Below are 17,589 nucleotides of genomic sequence, written 5' to 3'. Positions count from 1 at the left end.
TAAGCATGCTGTATGCCTTTACCATCCTATCTACTGTTGCTACTTTAATGGAGCAGGAACTTGCACCCCAACATAGCTCTGTACATCAATACTCCTATTTACTGTATACAGGTAGTCCCCGAGTTACGAACGTCCGACTTATGGACAACTCGTACTTATGAACCGAAGAAGGAGAATGCCATCCGCCATTTTAAGTTGTTGCTGTTGACACTGTGTTGAGTGTTTAACTTTGTATTTGGCTTAAATTTTTCTTAGTAAAATTCACCCTAACGCCCCCCCCCCCCCCCCGGGTGATAACGCAGTCAGATCAGCACCGGGCTAGAGAATGGAGGTTCCCGAGTTCAATTTAGTGACAGACCGCTCCCGTGCCGGGTTGATGTCGATCCAGTGACACCCGTACCATCCGTACCGGGTTGATGTCGAGCTCACAATTCAACCTCGTTTAAAAAAAACACTGCCACCTCCAGTTTAAATCCCCACGCGGAATATTGTGGAGGATCAAATACCCAAACCCAGCACAGCCCCCACTTGTCCCATTTAACCTGTCTCAGTGTGGCACAGTTTAGGACCTGGGGAATTCAGTGCTGTGGTCCCTGGGACCCAGCAGACCTCGGGAGCTGGCGCAGGTCAGGACCTGCTGCCCGCAGTGTTTCTGTTCCATTGGCGTGAAGCGATCGCGATTGAAAATAAAATGGAAATAATAAAGCGTTTGGAAAGAGGTGAAACGGCATTGGTCATTGGAAAAGCATTAGGCTACAGTCAGTCAACGATCGGAACAATTTTAAAGGATAACAGATAAAGTGAGAATACTGGAGCATGTGAAAGTTCCTGCCCCGATGAAAGCTACAATTATTACTAAGCAACGTAATGGTTTAATTATTGGAATACATGTTTCTTAAGTGTTTTATATGCATAGAAAGGTAAAATATATACTATATACTAAGACAAACATTTGACTAACTGATGCTAAATAATACTGGATGTACTTGTTCCGACTTAAAGACGACTCAGGAACGGAACTCGTACGTAACCCGGGGACTGCCTGTACTTCCCCTTGACGTTTGACCTCCCACAGTTCATTCTCTTACATTTATCTGGTTTAAACTCTTGTCATTTCTCCACCTACAGATCTGTTACATTCTTTGACAACCTTTATAGTCAACAACTCCTCCAATTTTCCTTCATTTAATCTGCTAATTACATCCCTGAAGAACTCAATAGATTGTCCAAAGCTGATTTCCTTAAGTCAGTGTTGACTCTGAGTCATTTCTACCTTTTCTAGTTAACTTTATATCTATTCTTTAACATCAATTACAGCATTTTCTCAGCTACCAGTATCTGGTGAACATGTGGTAGTTCTCCTTTATCTCTGCCCTTTTGCTATCCTCCAAGCTGCCAGAAAAAGCAGATTGTTATTTAAATGGTAAAAATTGCAGCATGATGCTGTGCAGAGGGACTTTGGAGTGCTTGTGCATGAATCACAAAAGTTTGGTTTGCAGGTGCAGCATGCTATCAAGAAAGCAAATGGATTGTTGGCCTTCATTGCTAAAGGGATTGAATTTAAGAGCAGGTAAGTTATGCTGCAACTGTACAAGGTACTGGTGAGGCCACACCTGGAGAACTGCTTGCATTTCTGGTCTCCTTACTTGAGGAGGTTCAGTAAATATATTTAAGACAAAGTTAAATAGATTTTTGCATTGTAGGGGAATTAAGGGCTATGGGGAAAAGGAAGGTAGGTGGAGATGAGTCCTTGGCCAGATCAGCCATAAATGGTGGAACAGGCTCGATGGACCAGATGGCCTACTCCTACTCTATTTCTTATGTTCTTATAAGAACCATTCTAGAATAGGTGTTATATGAGGGTCTGGGAGGCTGTCATAGTTTGGAATGCTGCGTTCAAAAACTGAGATTTAGGCCCGATTTGTAACAAATATACATTGCTTTTAAGGCTTAAAGACCAAACAGGAAAAAAATTTCAACCATGATTTAGAGTATTAAATCTTAAGGAAAAAAGCTTATAAAATGATTGGAAGTCTCAGAATTGGATAACAGATGATCAATAATTTGATAAAGGAAAAGGATATGGGAATAAACTAGCAACAAACCAAAAACAGACTAAAAGTTCTCATAGGGATGTATAAAGGAAAAGATCATCAAGGTGAAATGTAGGTTCCTTATGCAAATGGGAAAATTTTTAGCAGGGATGTGTAAATGGCAGAGGAATTAAATACTTTGTCTTCAGGTAAGACATGAAAGTCCTGCCAGAACTGGGGTCCTGGAGAGCTGACAGTGCAGTACAAATGTGCAAGTGGTGCAGAAATCTAAAATAAAAACAGAAAATACTGAAACATTCAGCAGATGAGGTAGCATCTGCAGAGAGAGAGATATAGTTAGTGTTTCCAGTGTGACCATTCTCATGAAGAGTCTCAGGCCTGGAGCATCAACTATATTTCTCATACGGATAAGAATGTCTGCAATTGACAATATAATTAAACACCACTTATCCTACTCATTCCATCTAGAGTTTGTGGAAATGTGTATCTGCACAGCTGGTTTGACAAGCATTTTTGTTCTGTACCTGACCAGCCAGATTGTAGTTTGCATCCAATTTGGTAATTAATGCAGTAATGACACAGCTAGGAAAAAGAGTGTACTGTCTTTTAAGTGATATCTACCTTCCACACTCTGTGTCACTCACTAACACCTCTATGTTATTGCCTCTGCCTTGACTGATATTCCAGTTACCTTACTTTGTCTGTCCGCCCTAAATTATACAGAATGATATTGCATAGGAAACCATGTTTGAAAAGTGGATCAGAATCAGATTTATTATCACCAGCATGAGACATGAAATTTGTTAACTTAGTAGCAGCAGTTAAATGCAATACATAATATAGAAGAAAAAAATAAATTAGTATACATTACGCAGCATATGTATATTGAATAGATTAAAAATCGTGCAAAAAAACAGAAATATTGTATATTTTTTAAAAAGTGAGGTAGTATCCAAAGCTTCAATGTCCATTTAGGAATTGGATGGCAGAGGGAAAGAAGCTGTTCCTGAATCGCTGAGTGTGTGCTTTCGGGCTTCTGTACCTCCTACCTCATAGTAACAGTGAAAAAAGGGCATGCCCTGGGTGCTGGAGGTCCTTAATCATGGACACTGCCTTTCTGAGACACTAATCCCTGAAGATGTCCTGGGTACTTTGTAGGTTAGTGCCCAAGATGGAGCCGACTAAATTTACAACCCTCTGCAGCTTTTGGTCCTGTGCAGTAGCGCCCCTCCCCCCCCATACCAGACAGTGATACAGTCTGCTCTACATTGTTCCATCATCCTCTGCCCATTGCACGCAAATACTTCCCTGAAATGATCCCATTTGCAGCAAGCCATTAAATTTGCTTAAACACATTTTTAAGGCACATGTTCCAGGTAATTCTAAGTTGCACTTAAAAATATTATCCCCTCATGACAGCAGTGAATCTTCTGATAATTCAACACCTGTCAAGGCACAGTACCCCTCTTAGTAACCACCCTGTTACTGCCCGTGTCTCTACCAAATCTTAACCTTTGAATTTACAGCAGTGGAGACCATTCAGCCCATTGTGCTTTTGCATCCAAAAATGGAGCAATTCCCATTATTTATACATTCACTGTATAACTTTTTCAGTTCTTCATCTCATCCAGGTACCTTTTAGAGTGACTCAGGACTTCTGCTTCCATCATATTTTCAAATGGTTAGTCTCAGATCCATTCTTTGATTAAAATATTTCCTCAACTTCCTTTTAATCAATCCACCAATTAATGTCCCCTAGTGGACACCCACTTTGCCAAAGTAAATATGTCTTTTCTGTTTCTCACTCTCACATTTGTATAATTTTGTCCACCTCAATAAATTGCCTTTCCTTGAAACAGCCCTGGTGTAGTTTGACTTTTCTTAATAACTCAACGTCTTAATTTTCTTAATTTCTCAACGTCCTTGGAAATCTCCCCTGTGGCTACTTTAATGTTGTAACATCCTTTCTATAGTGCATCGACCAAAGCTGCCTAGAGCTCCATCTGTGATTTAATTGGTGATTATTCTTACCTTTCTGTTGGATGTTCTTCCAAATGCTCCCTTAACCATGTCATTTATTTATCCCACTACCTTAAGTGACCTATGAGTTTCTTTCTTTGCACTGGATGGTATTCTTCTATTTATTGTTTATTCCTTTGTCTTGTATGTCCTCCCCAATTGATAATTTCATGGTTCTCTAGTTAGAACTCCTTTTGATACTTCCATGCCCACCTAACCAGTCTGTTACTTCCTGCTGCCAAGAATTTGCTTCACTTTTAGCTATGTTCCCTATTTTGGTATTATCAGCAAATATTCAAATTAGTTATAAATACTAAAACCAATAAATACTCTAACTTTTGTTTTCTTGTACTGAACCAATTTTTTTTCCTTTTACTTGCAATTTTTCCTTGGATCCCATTCCTGATTAATCTAGTTTACAGATTTCATCAAGTGCCTTGCTGAAGTCTATTTGCAAGTTGCAGGTCTTTGTTGATGGACTCCTTTCTCATACCATTTGTGGAATTGCTCATTAGCTCCAACTTGCCTGATGCCAAGGAGAACTGGAAAATGATAAGAGTTCGTCTCCTCCTTTGCACTGTCATTCCAAAGAGGATTTGGATTACATCTGCTACTTGTGCAGTTACTGCCCTGAACATTTCTTTATATAAAGTGCTTGCTTCCTCACTCAGAAACCACTTCCTAACAATATCACTTAACCTTGTAAGAACAGAAGGAACTGGAATTATTTCAGTAGGTCAGGTCAAAACTCATTCATTGTTATGCCTCTGAAATTTTCCATACTAATTGTAATCATCAGAACTAACATTCTTCCCCACTCTTCTCCTTAAATCAGCAGAACTTCTAAAAATCATTGGAGTAAATTGTAATTCTTTGCAGCTAATTTAGTTTTATGTTGTGAAATTTATAGCTATGTATAATTCACTGTGGTGGGAATTTGCTCATCCTGAATGCAAATGTTAAAATCAAATGTAGAGTATTTAAAGTTGCCATTTGTTTGTGCTGATAATTGGTCATCTCAAATGTCAAACTGAGCAGTATTTTTTGTGTTTTTTTTCCAGGTATATCAGTTAGACTCAGGGCATTATGTGTGTAGGAACAAGTACTATGGTCGTAGCCTTTCTATTGAAGGGTTTGGGAATGCTCTGTACGAGTTCCTGCACAATGGCAGGTACCTGCGAAAAGACTTGTTTGATCCAATTCTGCAGAAACTTCGAAGTCTGAAAGGGGTTCTAGAGAGGCAGGCTTCTTATCGCTTCTACTCCAGCTCCTTACTGATCATCTACGATGGAAAGGAAGAGAATCTGGAAATGCAGCAGAACTCTGCAGAGGTACTGAGCCAGGGCAACATCCAGGAAGACAGCAGCTCCTTGCCATCTTCATCTTTCTCCTCACCAAATACTGGGAGCCTGCCCAAAATCGATGTGAGGATGATAGACTTTGCCCACAGTACATACAAGGGGTTCCGGGATGACCAAACTGTGCATGACGGCCCAGACCGAGGCTACATCTTTGGACTAGAGAATCTCATTAATATCCTAGAAAATATTCAACTTCAGAATCAGTAGCATATTCGATATCTTTCCTATTTCTTTATCTTTTACTCTGGGGAGGGGTGTGACCTTGCCTCTTAAGCACACTTTGCTCATCGTAGCGATGAGATAACATCACAGAAAAAAAACCAACTCCTGTCGATTTCTGGCAGGTTATTAGACAAAAAACGGAGTTTGTTGTTTGAGCTGTTTGTTATACCCCAGTGTATAAATAAAATTGTTATATAGTTGTGTGAAGCAGCACTGCCTGTATTGACACTAGTGCAAGGGAGCAATGCCATCGCTGAGTCTTGCAGTAGAGTTGCCTGTGTGAGGGTAGCCACTCAATACCAAAGTAGCAAACAGGCCAGGTAATTCCTGTACGGTTCCCAAAGACTGGCTGCATGAATAGCTGTATATTTGTAAATGCTGGGACAAACTTCCTCATTTACGACCACCTGAATGTGAGAAAAGAACTCCATAATCTAGCACTCAGGTTCTTTAGCTGACAGGTGTGTGGGTTTGTTTCGTCTTTTACTTTTCCCTTGAATATATTATTCCCTTCTGTACTTTGCCAGGGGTTAATGTTTAATTTGCCTGTAATTTAATGCATAGAGCCTGTGGCTCACCTGCTTTTTCGAAGACGTTGCATGTTCTTCAGAAGACAGATCAGAGTATCGTTCCAAGAGTTGGATCATGGACCAACATCATTTTACTGCAAAGGACTGTTCGTGTCACAATGTCAGAGCTTTACAGTGGTTATATAAATGTTCCAATGCAAGAGATTTTTGCTGATTAGCACAAACTTGTCAATACTGGCTATGTAAACAGACAAAAATAAACTCAATTCTGTTGCAGGTTTCCTGTGAATGTTACTGGGTGTGGTATAAATGTAGATATACTTCCCATTGTTCATTACATGGAATTAACTTTCACCTGTTATTTGTGTTACTGTATTTATACATCTCGATGTTATAGAGGAAACATTTAGTCATTTGACAGAAAGCACATTGCCCTGTACCTTAATATAAAGCACTTATCTTGTCATCCTCTTGTTTAGAGTATGTTTATTTTATACATCTTTGTGTACAAATATTTCCAATATTTAATGAATTTTGCTGTGTAATTTTTAAGACTGCTGTTATTGCTATATTATCCTAGATCTTTATTTTTGTCTTTGTGCATGTTTCAGAGTCTAGATCATGGTGTACTGAAGAGCCCTGCCTTGCAGAATGCTGTCCATCCCCTTGCTGTGGTGTGTGTAAGAACGGTTGAGAGTGGGAGAGTGGCAGTGGCTTGTTCCAGAATGAGGCATGGATTGGCTCAGCTCAGTTTGCTCCAGTATTAAAGTCCTGATGCCTGACAGCTAAGAACACTGCCCAAGTAGCTGAGGTGGGAGAACATATTGTAAAACAAGTCTGATGAAGATGGATAACTGCTTGCTTAAAGTCTAGGCCCATGAGTGTTTTGCCCTGAGTCCAGGGCAGGTTCAGACCTGTTTAAATGTCTATTGTACTCAAGAATGTCATTACGTTTTGGATCTGCCTGTTTAGCTCTTTCCCATCATTGGGCTACTTCATGTCACCAAAGGGAAAGCTGTGTTAACTTCACAATCCTATTTCTTGGGTTGCTTGTGACCAATGTTTTACTGCAAACTTCTGAGACTTTTCTAGCTCTGCCATTTGCTCAGGTTTGATAGGTTTCTACCTATAACCAATCTCATTTTGGGGTTATATTCTGTGATAAGGACTGAATTGTCCCTTTGTATGGAGCGTAAGGATAATGGAACAGGTAGGGATGAGTCTGCACCATTTGCTAGGGAGAGCTATGGACAGTTCTAAACAGTTGACACATTTTTGCTGACTTGCTTTAACTTGTTTGAGCAGGTGATACCTCCGGTGAATTCAGTAACTATGAGTTGGTCTCTTATGCTTGTGGTTAGAATGGAGCATGAGCCATGGACCATTATGTTGTACATAACAACATGAATATTAGTTTGAGTGTTTTACATCCTTTTTGCCCTATAGACAGATTAGATGGTTTCCCATATTTTGCAAGCACATAATTGAAGATTTGTCCTTTTGATGTTCAGTAGAGAACATAATCCTAGATTCTGAGATGTCTTTGAATGCTGCTCAGCAACTCAACATGAATTTCAGTTTGACTCATAGATCAGTTTGTCTTTCCTTGTGCCTGTCCCATATCAGAGTTTCTACTTTCTGCAGGAATTAATACTCAGGAGCATAACTGTCATTGTAGTGCCTAGGTCAATTTGATAAGAGCTGACAGAAAAGGCATGGTGACCCAATTTCAGGGAAAATTACACTGTCTCACATCAGTGGAGCCCCAAATGAAGCAAGGAACAAAGGAAACTTAATCCATTGCCCTCAAGATGTGTAACCCACTGCATTCAGCAACAGCACTGTATTCAGTGCTGAGAAGATAAAACCTTGTTCGGGATCTTTGTATGTAGTGATATGCTGGAAGCAATTCTGAGGTTAGGACTGAGCACTGATGCAGAGGTCTCAATTCACTGAGGCACAGGAAACCAACGATCCAAAAGCTGGAAATGGGTGATAAACTGGAGAGCATGGAAAAGAGCAAAGATCCTTTTCTAGGCTACTGGTGATTTCTAAAACCTAGCACTGCTTTTCCAGTATATTTTACTTTCAGGTGTAACTGGATATGTCTGGGCCAGTGCAACCACCAGAAGTTTGGGAACATTTGAGGCATCTTTGGCTTTCTTTAGAAGCAACTGCTCGTTGCTAATTGGCTGATTATTGGAAGTCTTTTATTGTGCAGCACAGAAGACAGGCACAACTTATTGGTAAGGTCACAATGCTAAGTCACTACTTTGACCTCCTGTAGGAAAAATTACCTGTGTTGTTAAAATGGTGTTGCAATCCTCAGTACAATTAGCACACAGACAATATATCAGTTAAGATACCTTACACAAATCTGCATCTGGCAGGTGGATTTGAACAGGCCTGGAACCAAGTCATAGGCAGTGAATGAAATATGTTGGAATAGTGTAGCCTGTATGTTAGCTTAAATAATTTCTTTAAAAGAATTGCAAGTAAGCTAGAAGTGCTTGACTTATGAACTGTGCCCACCTTTCTGATTTAGAAGCTGTGTGTTATAGAAGGGAAAGCACGCAAGTGTTAACGTGGCATTGTACTGTGCTCTACCAGAGCATAACATATGACATCCTCATCACCCACAACCATCTTTTTTTTTAAAAAAAAAGTCAATTTTTCTTATCAGTTATTCTCTCAAGGAAGAAATGAAGGTAGAAGATTAGCTTTCCGACCAAAAAAAACATCAATTTAAACTCGGAAAGTGAAGGAATACATTATCATAAGGCTTGATTTTGGAACAGTGTTGTGGATTGCTGTCTTTTCTCATCCTGGAACAATTGCCAAGGAAGACCTGGTTATTCCAAGATTTGTAAGTGCCAGAGTTGAAGTTTCATGTATGAGTGTGTGTGTGTGTACTTAGCTCGAAGGTAAAGTATGGTTAAATGTCTTTGAGGCTTGCAGATGTAATTGTTGTGACAGTACAGCCCAATCCAGGTATTCTGTCCAGCTCAATTAGGTTTCTCAGACTTGGGTGTGTTTTCAGTTATTTCAAGCAAAAGTGACAAATGTAGAGAATCGAAGAGGTGAGAAGCATTGGTAGAATTTCGGAGTACCTGGTTATTAATCATTTCCAAACCAGGTGGGTTTCAAAGTGCACACAACTATTACTTGAAAGCTAATGTTTCCCCCAGACTCTGCTGGCAAATGCATTTTCTTAATCAGTGTGAAATTTACCTTTTGTGACATTGCAACAGGTAACTTTCTCTTAATATTCACTGTTATCCCTGAAGACTGACATTTAAATCACTGCACTGCACTGAGAAAGGGTGGGGCTAGCTGTGATATCTTTGCCTTTTTCTTTACCCAACTAAGACCTGAACCTGCCTAACAAGAAGGGATGCTGTTTTAATATAATGCTTGCTATTGGTAAGTGGAGAGAATGTGGGAAAGACGAAGCTAAAAACATTATTCTTGTACCATAAAGTTGCTAAAGTTAAGGCTTCTGAAAGTCATGCTAAAACATTTGTTGATATAGGGAAATGTTAATATTCTGCAACCCAAGGTAAAGCCCCTCGATGCCAGCAAGGTATGGGATTTGTTTTATACATGACTAATTTATTCAGTGTTTCTCTAGTTTCTGTTGCGCGTCTATATCTTTAACGCTAATCTATCTTCAGGAATCCATGAGCATGAGCATACTGTATTCCTGTGATCTGTGTTTGATAGTATTACCTCCAAGTTGTCACTGTATGAAATAAATACATTTAGGAGTCATATAATTCTGCTTGATTTTTCATTGGTTATTTTGTCTGGTAGTTAGATAATTCCAGGAAAAGACGGGTAATATAGGTTCTGGCTAACAAATAAGTATTGTATATGCAGCAAAAGCAATTTAATGACCATTTTAACATGGAATATAACTTGATAGTCATGAGGAAGGACAGGAGATGAGGTAAGTTCTTCTGCACAGTCGCTGAAACTAGTGATGTTCCACAGGTAGTTAGGAATGGGGTGTTGAGTAAGGAGGCTGTTGGTCTCTAGGTTCCAATTGGGCCTGACCCTGGTATCACTGAGGTTCCAATCTCTTTCAGTGGGAGAGAAGGTTAAAGTACATTCACCTATACAATGTCAGTCCTGCAATTTTTACTTTAAGATGGTGGGAATTTCCTTGAGATATACAGTGCTGTGCAAAAGCTTTAGATGCATATACAGAATATAGCTAGGGTGCTAATACTTTTGCACAGTACTGTAGTAATCGTATGTATTGCACTATATTACTGCCACAAAAAAAAACAATTTCATGACATAAGTGAGTGATTTTTTTTCCTTAAATATAGCAGAAATTAGGCCATTTGGCTCATCAAGTCCGCTCCACCATTCAATCAAGGCTGATCCTTCTCTTTCCCCCTCCTTAGCCGCACTCCCCAGCTTTCTCCCTATAATCTTTGATGCTGTGTCCAATCAAGAACCTATTAAGCAAGCTCTTCCTTAAATACACCCAACGACCTGGCCTTCACAGCTGCCTTTAGTAATAAATTACACAATTTCACCCCCCTCTGGCTGAAGAAATTTCTCTGTATATTTGTCGCTCCTCTATTCTGAGGCTGTGCCCTCTTGTGCTAGACTCTCCCACTGTGGGAAACATCCTTTCCACATCTACTCTGTCTAGGTCTTTCAAGATTCGAAAGGTTTCAATGGGATTCTTCCCTCATCGTTCTAGATTCCAGTGAGTACAGACCCAGAGCCATCAAACATTCCTCATTTGATAACCCTTTCATTCCTGGAATCATCCTTGTGAACCTCCTCTGGACCCTCTCCAATGCCAGCACATCTTCTCTTAAATGAGGAACCCAAAATTGTACACAATACTCAAGGTGAGGCCTCATCAGTGCCTTATAAGCCCTCGGCAACACATCCATGCTCTTGTATTCTAGACCTCTTGAAATGAATGTTCATTGCATTTGAATTCCACACCACTGACTCCACCTGCAAGTTAACTTTTAGGGTGTTCTGCACATGAACTCCCAAGTCTCTTTGCATCTCAGATTTTTGGATTTTCTCCCCACTTAGAAAACAGTCTGCACATTTATTTCTACTGCAAAAGTGCATGACCATGCATTTTCCAACATAGTATTTCATTGTACAGTCGATATTTCAGGCCAAGTCCCTTTATCAGGACTAACTGAAGGAATACAACACCTTATATTCCATTTGGGTAGCCTCCAACCTGATGGCATGAACATTGATTTCTCTAACTTCTGTTAAAGCCCCTCCTTCCCTTCTTACCCCATCCCTTATTTATTATTTTTTCTTTTTTCTCTCTGTCCCTCTCACAATCACCCCTTCCCTGCTCTCCATTTTCCGCTGGTGCTCCTCTCCCCCTTTCTTTCTCCCTAGGAACCATAGAACATTACAGCATAGAAACAGGCCTTTTGGCCCTTCTTGGCTGTGCCGAACTATTTTTCTGCCTAGTCCCACTGACCTGCACCCCCCCATCCCATGATCCTCTCCCTTCTCCTGGTCTGTATCCCTTTTGCCAATCAACTTTCCAGTTCTTAGCTTCATCCCTCCCCCTCCTTGAAAATCAACTTTCAAATCTCTTACTGTCTCATCTTTCAGTTAGCCCTGACAAAGGGTCTTGGTCTGAAACGTCAACTGTACTACCTGTAGATGCTGCCTGGCCTGCTGCATTCCACCAGCATTTTGTGTGTGTTGCTTGAATTTCCAGCATCTGCAGATTTCCTCGTAATTGTATTTCATTTGCCACTTTTTCCTAATCTGTCTAAGTGCTCCTACAACCTATCTATTTCCTCAACACTACGTGCCCCTTCTCCAGTCTTTGTATCATCTGCAAAATTGGTAACAAAGCCATCTATTCCATCATCTAAATCATTGATATACAGCATAAAAAGAAGTGGTCCCAACACTGACCCCTGCAGAACCTCAGTAGTCACTGGCAGCCAACTAGAAAAGGATCATTTTATTCCCACTTGCTGCCCCTTACCAATCAGCCAATACTCTATAACCATGCCAGTAACTTTCCTTGAATGTCATGGGCTGTTAACTTGATAAGCTGCCTCTTGTGTGGCAGCTTGTTAAAAGCTTTCTGAAAGTCCAAATATACAACATCCACTGCATCCCCTTTATCTATCCTACGTGTAATGTCAAGGGTTTCTAGTAGGTTTGTCAGGCAAGATTTTTCCTTAAGTAAACCATGATGTTCTATCTTGTCCTGTGTCACAAAGTACTCTATAACCTCATCCTCAACATTGACTCCCAACATTTTCCCAACAGAGGTCAGACTGACTGCTCTATAATTTCCATTCTGCTGCCTTTCTCCTTTCTTAGAGTGGAGTGACATTTGGAATTTTCCAGTCCTCTGGCACTATGCCAGAGTCCAATGATTTTTGAAAGATCATTACTAATGCCTTGTGTTGGCGCGTGGCCTAGTGGATAAGGCATCGGTCTAGTGATCTGAAGGTCACTGGTTCAAGCCTCAGCTGAGGCAGCATGTTGTGTCCTTGAGCACTTAACAACATTATTCTGCGATGACACCGGTGCCAAGCTGCTTGGGCCCTTGGACAACATCGGAGGCGTGGAGAGGGGAAGGCTTGCAGCTTGGGCAACTGCTGGTCTCCCATACAACCCTGCCCAGGTCTGTGCCCTGGAAACCTTCCAAGGCGCAAATCCATGGTCTCACGAGACTAATGGATGCCTATGAGACTAATATCTCCACAATCTACTGCTACATCTTTCAGAACCTTTGGGTGCATTCATCTGGCAGGTCTTTAAGCTTTTTGAGCACCTTCTCCCTTGTAATAGTAGCTGAACTCACACCCTTTAACATCTGGCACACTGTTGGTGTCTTCCGCAGTGAAGACTGATGCTAATTACTCATTTAGTTTATCTGCCATCTCCTTGTGCCCCCCCCCCCAATTATTTCTCTGGACTCATTTTCTAGCAGTCCTATATCCACTCTCAACTCTTTTTATTTTTTACATACTTAAAAAAAGCTTTTACTATCCACTTTGATATAGTTTGCAAAATTTTCCTCCTTTTCCCTCCTAATAATTCTTTTAGTTACTCTGTAAAAGCTTTCTAATCCCCTTTCTTCCCACTAATTTTTGCTTTGTTGTATGCCCTCTGTTTTGCTTTTACATTAGCTTTGACTTCCTTTGTCAGCCATGGTGTACTATTTTGCCACCTGAGTTTCTTTTTGGAATGCATCTATACTCCACCTTCCTTATTTTTCCTAGAAACTCATGCTATTGCTTCTCTGCTGTCACCCCTGCCAGCATCTTCCAATTTATTTTCGCCATCTCCTCTCTCATACCATTGTAATTTCCTTCAATACTGCTACATCACACTTTCTCCCTATCAAATTTCAGGTTGAACTCAATCATACTGTGATCACTGTGTCCTAAGGTCTCTTTTACCTTAAGCTCCCTAATCATCTCCAGTTCATTACAATCCAGTATAAATGATCCCCGAGTAGGCTCAACGACAAACTGCTCTAAAAAGCCGTCTCACAGGCATTCAACAAACTCACTCTCTTGTGATCCATTTCCAACCTGGTTTTCCCAATCGACCTGCATGTTGAAATCTCACAAAAGGCCCTTTTGACACACCTTTTCTTTTTCTCTGTTGTAATCTGTGGTCCACATCCCAGCCAGTGTTGAGAGGCCTGTATATAACTGCCATCAACGTCCTTTTACTTTTGCAGTTTCTTAACTCAAGCAACAAGGATTCAACATCTTCCGATGCTTTGTTACATCTTTCTATTGATTTGATGCTATTCTTTACCATCAGAGATAAATCTGGTTCCTATACGGGTCTCTATTGTGGACTGAGAGTGGACATGGCGGGGAAAAGGGAGTGGGAAGTAACAGAAACTTTGTAATGATCAATAAACGAATTGTTTGGAATCAATTGTCTCGGGGCCGGCTGTATCAGCAAGCTTGCTACCCCTCACCCTTGGCACTGCGCTGCCATCTGTTCCGTACCCCTCCCACGGCACTCCACCCACACCATTTAAAACTTGCTTTGTTCTCACCAGATTTACAAACTAGCTGCCCTCTCCACGTTGACATGTACAAGGATCGGAAGATCGCCCGCATACAGACCACCGAACCTGCTGATTCTGGAAGACTGCCATCCCTGCTGCTGACCTCAACGCCGCTAACAATCCAGATGAGAATCAAAACGCTGATTCCACCGCCATCAATGCAGTTTCCAACTACCTCGGTCAGCGCCAGGGTGCCGATGGCGCAATCTCCAGGCTGGGTCTTCACTCGCAGCCACTGGAAACCCCGTCTCCGATTCCCCCACCACCACTCCACAATTTCTTCCCCACACCCCCACCCCAAATCAGCCGTGATTGAATGGTGGACCGGACTTGATGAGCCAAATTAACAATTTTTTGCACCTATGTTTAAGGAAAAAATCACGTCATGAAATTGTTTTTTTTTGTGGCAGTAATATAGTGCAATACATAGAATTACTACCACACTGCGCAAAATAGCAAAGACGGGTACCAGTTAAACAGTACATACTTAAAACCACAAAATATATATTCCACAACTTGCCACTTTTGAGCACCTGAACTCATGGTGCCTGCTGTATTCCTTTGCATCACACTTGTAAAACGTACAAGAAAATACACTTCCCCGAACGAGTGTACACCCCCTTACTCTGGCGTCTCGATCCCGAACCATCGGTTACCACCTTTCGCAACTGGTGGCTCCGTCTCACCACGTAAACACGCAGTTTCCACACTTGCATAAAGACACATGCACACGCACACACCACTTTCATATCTACCAGTTCAGTTCTCCGCGTTCGTGATACCTCGTGTTCCCGTGTACCACCGACCCGAACAGATCCAAGTGTGAGTGCAATTTTAGAAAAAAAATACTCACCCACTGAGACTACTAGAATCGATGGGTCACGAAGGTATCCCTTTCCTGACACCAAATGCTGTGGCGTGAATGAAGTCACCGGAGAGACAGTTACTGGTAGGTACAAAGCAGCAGCTTTATTCGACACAAGAAGGTACAGCAAGCATCATACGGAGACCCTTTGGTGGAAAAGGTCTGCTAGCCCAATGTGGGCTCGATATTTATTTGCTAAATACAAAGGTCAATTCATATTTACAAGTATAGACAATCCATTCTTTTGAAGCCTCACACTTTCTGACTTCATCCATTCCTCCCGACGCCCACATGTCCGGGCTGGTATTCACAGCCTTTAGGAATACAAGTTAAATCCAGAATACATTTATTTGGTATTTTACCTGCTAACATAGAGGACAATTCATATTTACAATGTTGTCTTCAAAACTACCTGTAAACTTCACACTTCCATCCGCAGCATCTGGGCTAGTATTCCAGTATTCACAGCTTTTAGGAAATGTATTGTTATGAACTCAATCCACAGTACTTTGTCAAAGAACAGAAGACTGGTGACGGAAGCCATTTACTAAGTGTGAATGACCTAAACCCAAAAATTCAAAATTCACACTAACATCCAAATCTTTCTGGTAGTGAGGTGACCAGAACTGAGCACAGTACTCCAAGTGGGGTCTGACCAGGGTCCTATATAGCTGCAACCTTACCTCTTGGCTCCAAAATTCAATTCCATGATTGATGAAAGCCAACATACCATATGCCTTCTTAACCACAGAGTCAACCTGCGCAGCTGCTTTGAGCGTCCTATGGACTCGGACCCAAGATCCCTCTGATCCTCCACACTGCCAAGAGTCTTACCATAGAACTGAGAAATTGTAAGGGCAAAAAGATCCTAATGGGAGTTACCTACAGGCCCCCAAGCAGTAGCTTGGATATAGGGTGCAAGTAGAATCAAGAGTTAAAATTGGCATGTCGTAAAAGTAATGCTATGGTTGTTATGGGGGATTTCAACATGCAGGTAGACTGGGAAAATCAGGTCGGTACTGGACCCCCAGAAAGGGAGTTTGTGGAGTGCCTCTGAGATGGCTTCTTAGAGCAGCTTGTACTGGAGCCTACCAGGGAGAAGGCAATTCTGGATTTAGTGTTGTGCAATGAACCGGGTTTGATAAGGGAACTCGAGGTAAAGGAGCCATTAGGAGGTAGTGACCATAATATAATAAGCTTTAATCTACAATTTGAGAGGGAGAAGGGAAAATTGGAAGTGTCAGTATTACAGTTGAACAAAGGGGACTGTGGAGCCATGAGGGAGGAGCTGGCCAAAGTTGACTGGAAGGATACCCTAGCAGGGATGACAGTGGAACAACAATGGCAGGTATTTCTGGGAATAATACAGAAGATGCAGGATCAGTTCATTCCAAAGAGGAAGAAAGACTCTCAGGGGAGTAGGGGCAGACCGTGGCTGACAAGGGAAGTCAAGGACAGTATAAAAATAAAAGAGAAGTATAACATAGCAAAGATGTGCAGGAAGCCAGAGAATTGGGAAACTTTTAAAGAGCAACAGAAAACTAAAAAGGCAATACGAGGAGAAAAGATGAGGTATGAAGGTAAGTTAGCTAAGAATATAAAGGAGGATAGTAAAAGCTTCTTTAGGTATGTGAAGAGGAAAAAATTAGTTAAGACCAAAGTTGGACCCTTGTAGGCAGAAACGGGTGAATTTATTATGGGGAACAAGGAAATGGTAGATGAGTTGAATAGGTACTTTGGATCTGTCGTCACTAGGGAAGACACAAGCTATCTCCCAGATGTAATAGTGGCCTGAGGAAATGAAGGAAATTCACATTAGGCAGAAAATGCTGTTGGGTAGACTGATGGGACTGAAGGCTGATAAATCCCCAGGGTCTGATGGTCTGCATCCCAGGGTACTTAAGGAGGTGGCTCTAGAAATCGTGGACTCGTAGTCGTGAAATCATAGTCATTTTTCAATGTTCTAAAGATTCAGGATCAGTTCCTGAGGATTGGAGGGTAGCTAATGTTATCCCACTTTTTAAGAAAGGAGGGAGAGAGAAAACAGGGAATTATAGACCAGTTTGCCTGACATCAGTGGTGGGGAAGATGCTGGAGTCTATATAAGTTGAAATAGCGGCACATTTGGATAGCAGTAACAGGAACGGTCCGAGTCAGCGTGGATTTACGAAGGGGGAAATCATGCTTGACTAATCTGGAATTTTTTGAGGATGTAACTTTGAAAGTGGACAAGGGAGAGCCAGTGGATGTTGTGTACCTGAATTTTCAGAAAGCTTTTGATAAGGTCCCACATAGGAGATTAGTGGGCAAAATTAGAGCACATGGTTTTGAGGGTAGGGCACTGACATGGATAGAAAATTGGTTGGCAGACAGGAAACAAAGTGTAGGGATTAACAGATCCCTTTCAGAATGGCAGGCAGTGACTAGTGGGGTACCACAAGGCTCGGTACTGGGACTGTAGCTACTTACATTATAA

The 17,589-nt window shown here is 41.3% G+C and overlaps 1 protein-coding gene across 1 annotated transcript in view; it reads left to right on the top strand.

Moving 5' to 3' along the window:
* The window catches only part of ip6k1 (inositol hexakisphosphate kinase 1), a 112,707-nt gene extending 102,745 nt beyond the window's left edge, over nucleotides 1-9,962 (top strand). The window contains exon 6 of the mRNA XM_073072574.1: nucleotides 5,135-9,962. Within this exon, the coding sequence (XP_072928675.1) occupies nucleotides 5,135-5,641 (507 nt within the window). The 3' untranslated portion in view covers nucleotides 5,642-9,962. The remainder of the gene's footprint in view (nucleotides 1-5,134) is intronic.
* Nucleotides 9,963-17,589: the final 7,627 nt, after the last annotated feature.

This window comes from Hemitrygon akajei, chromosome 19, assembly GCF_048418815.1.
Source record: "Hemitrygon akajei chromosome 19, sHemAka1.3, whole genome shotgun sequence".
Classification (NCBI taxonomy): domain Eukaryota; kingdom Metazoa; phylum Chordata; class Chondrichthyes; order Myliobatiformes; family Dasyatidae; genus Hemitrygon; species Hemitrygon akajei.
Note: the sequence above shows the minus strand (reverse complement) of the source record. Positions and strands in the feature narration are given on the sequence as shown.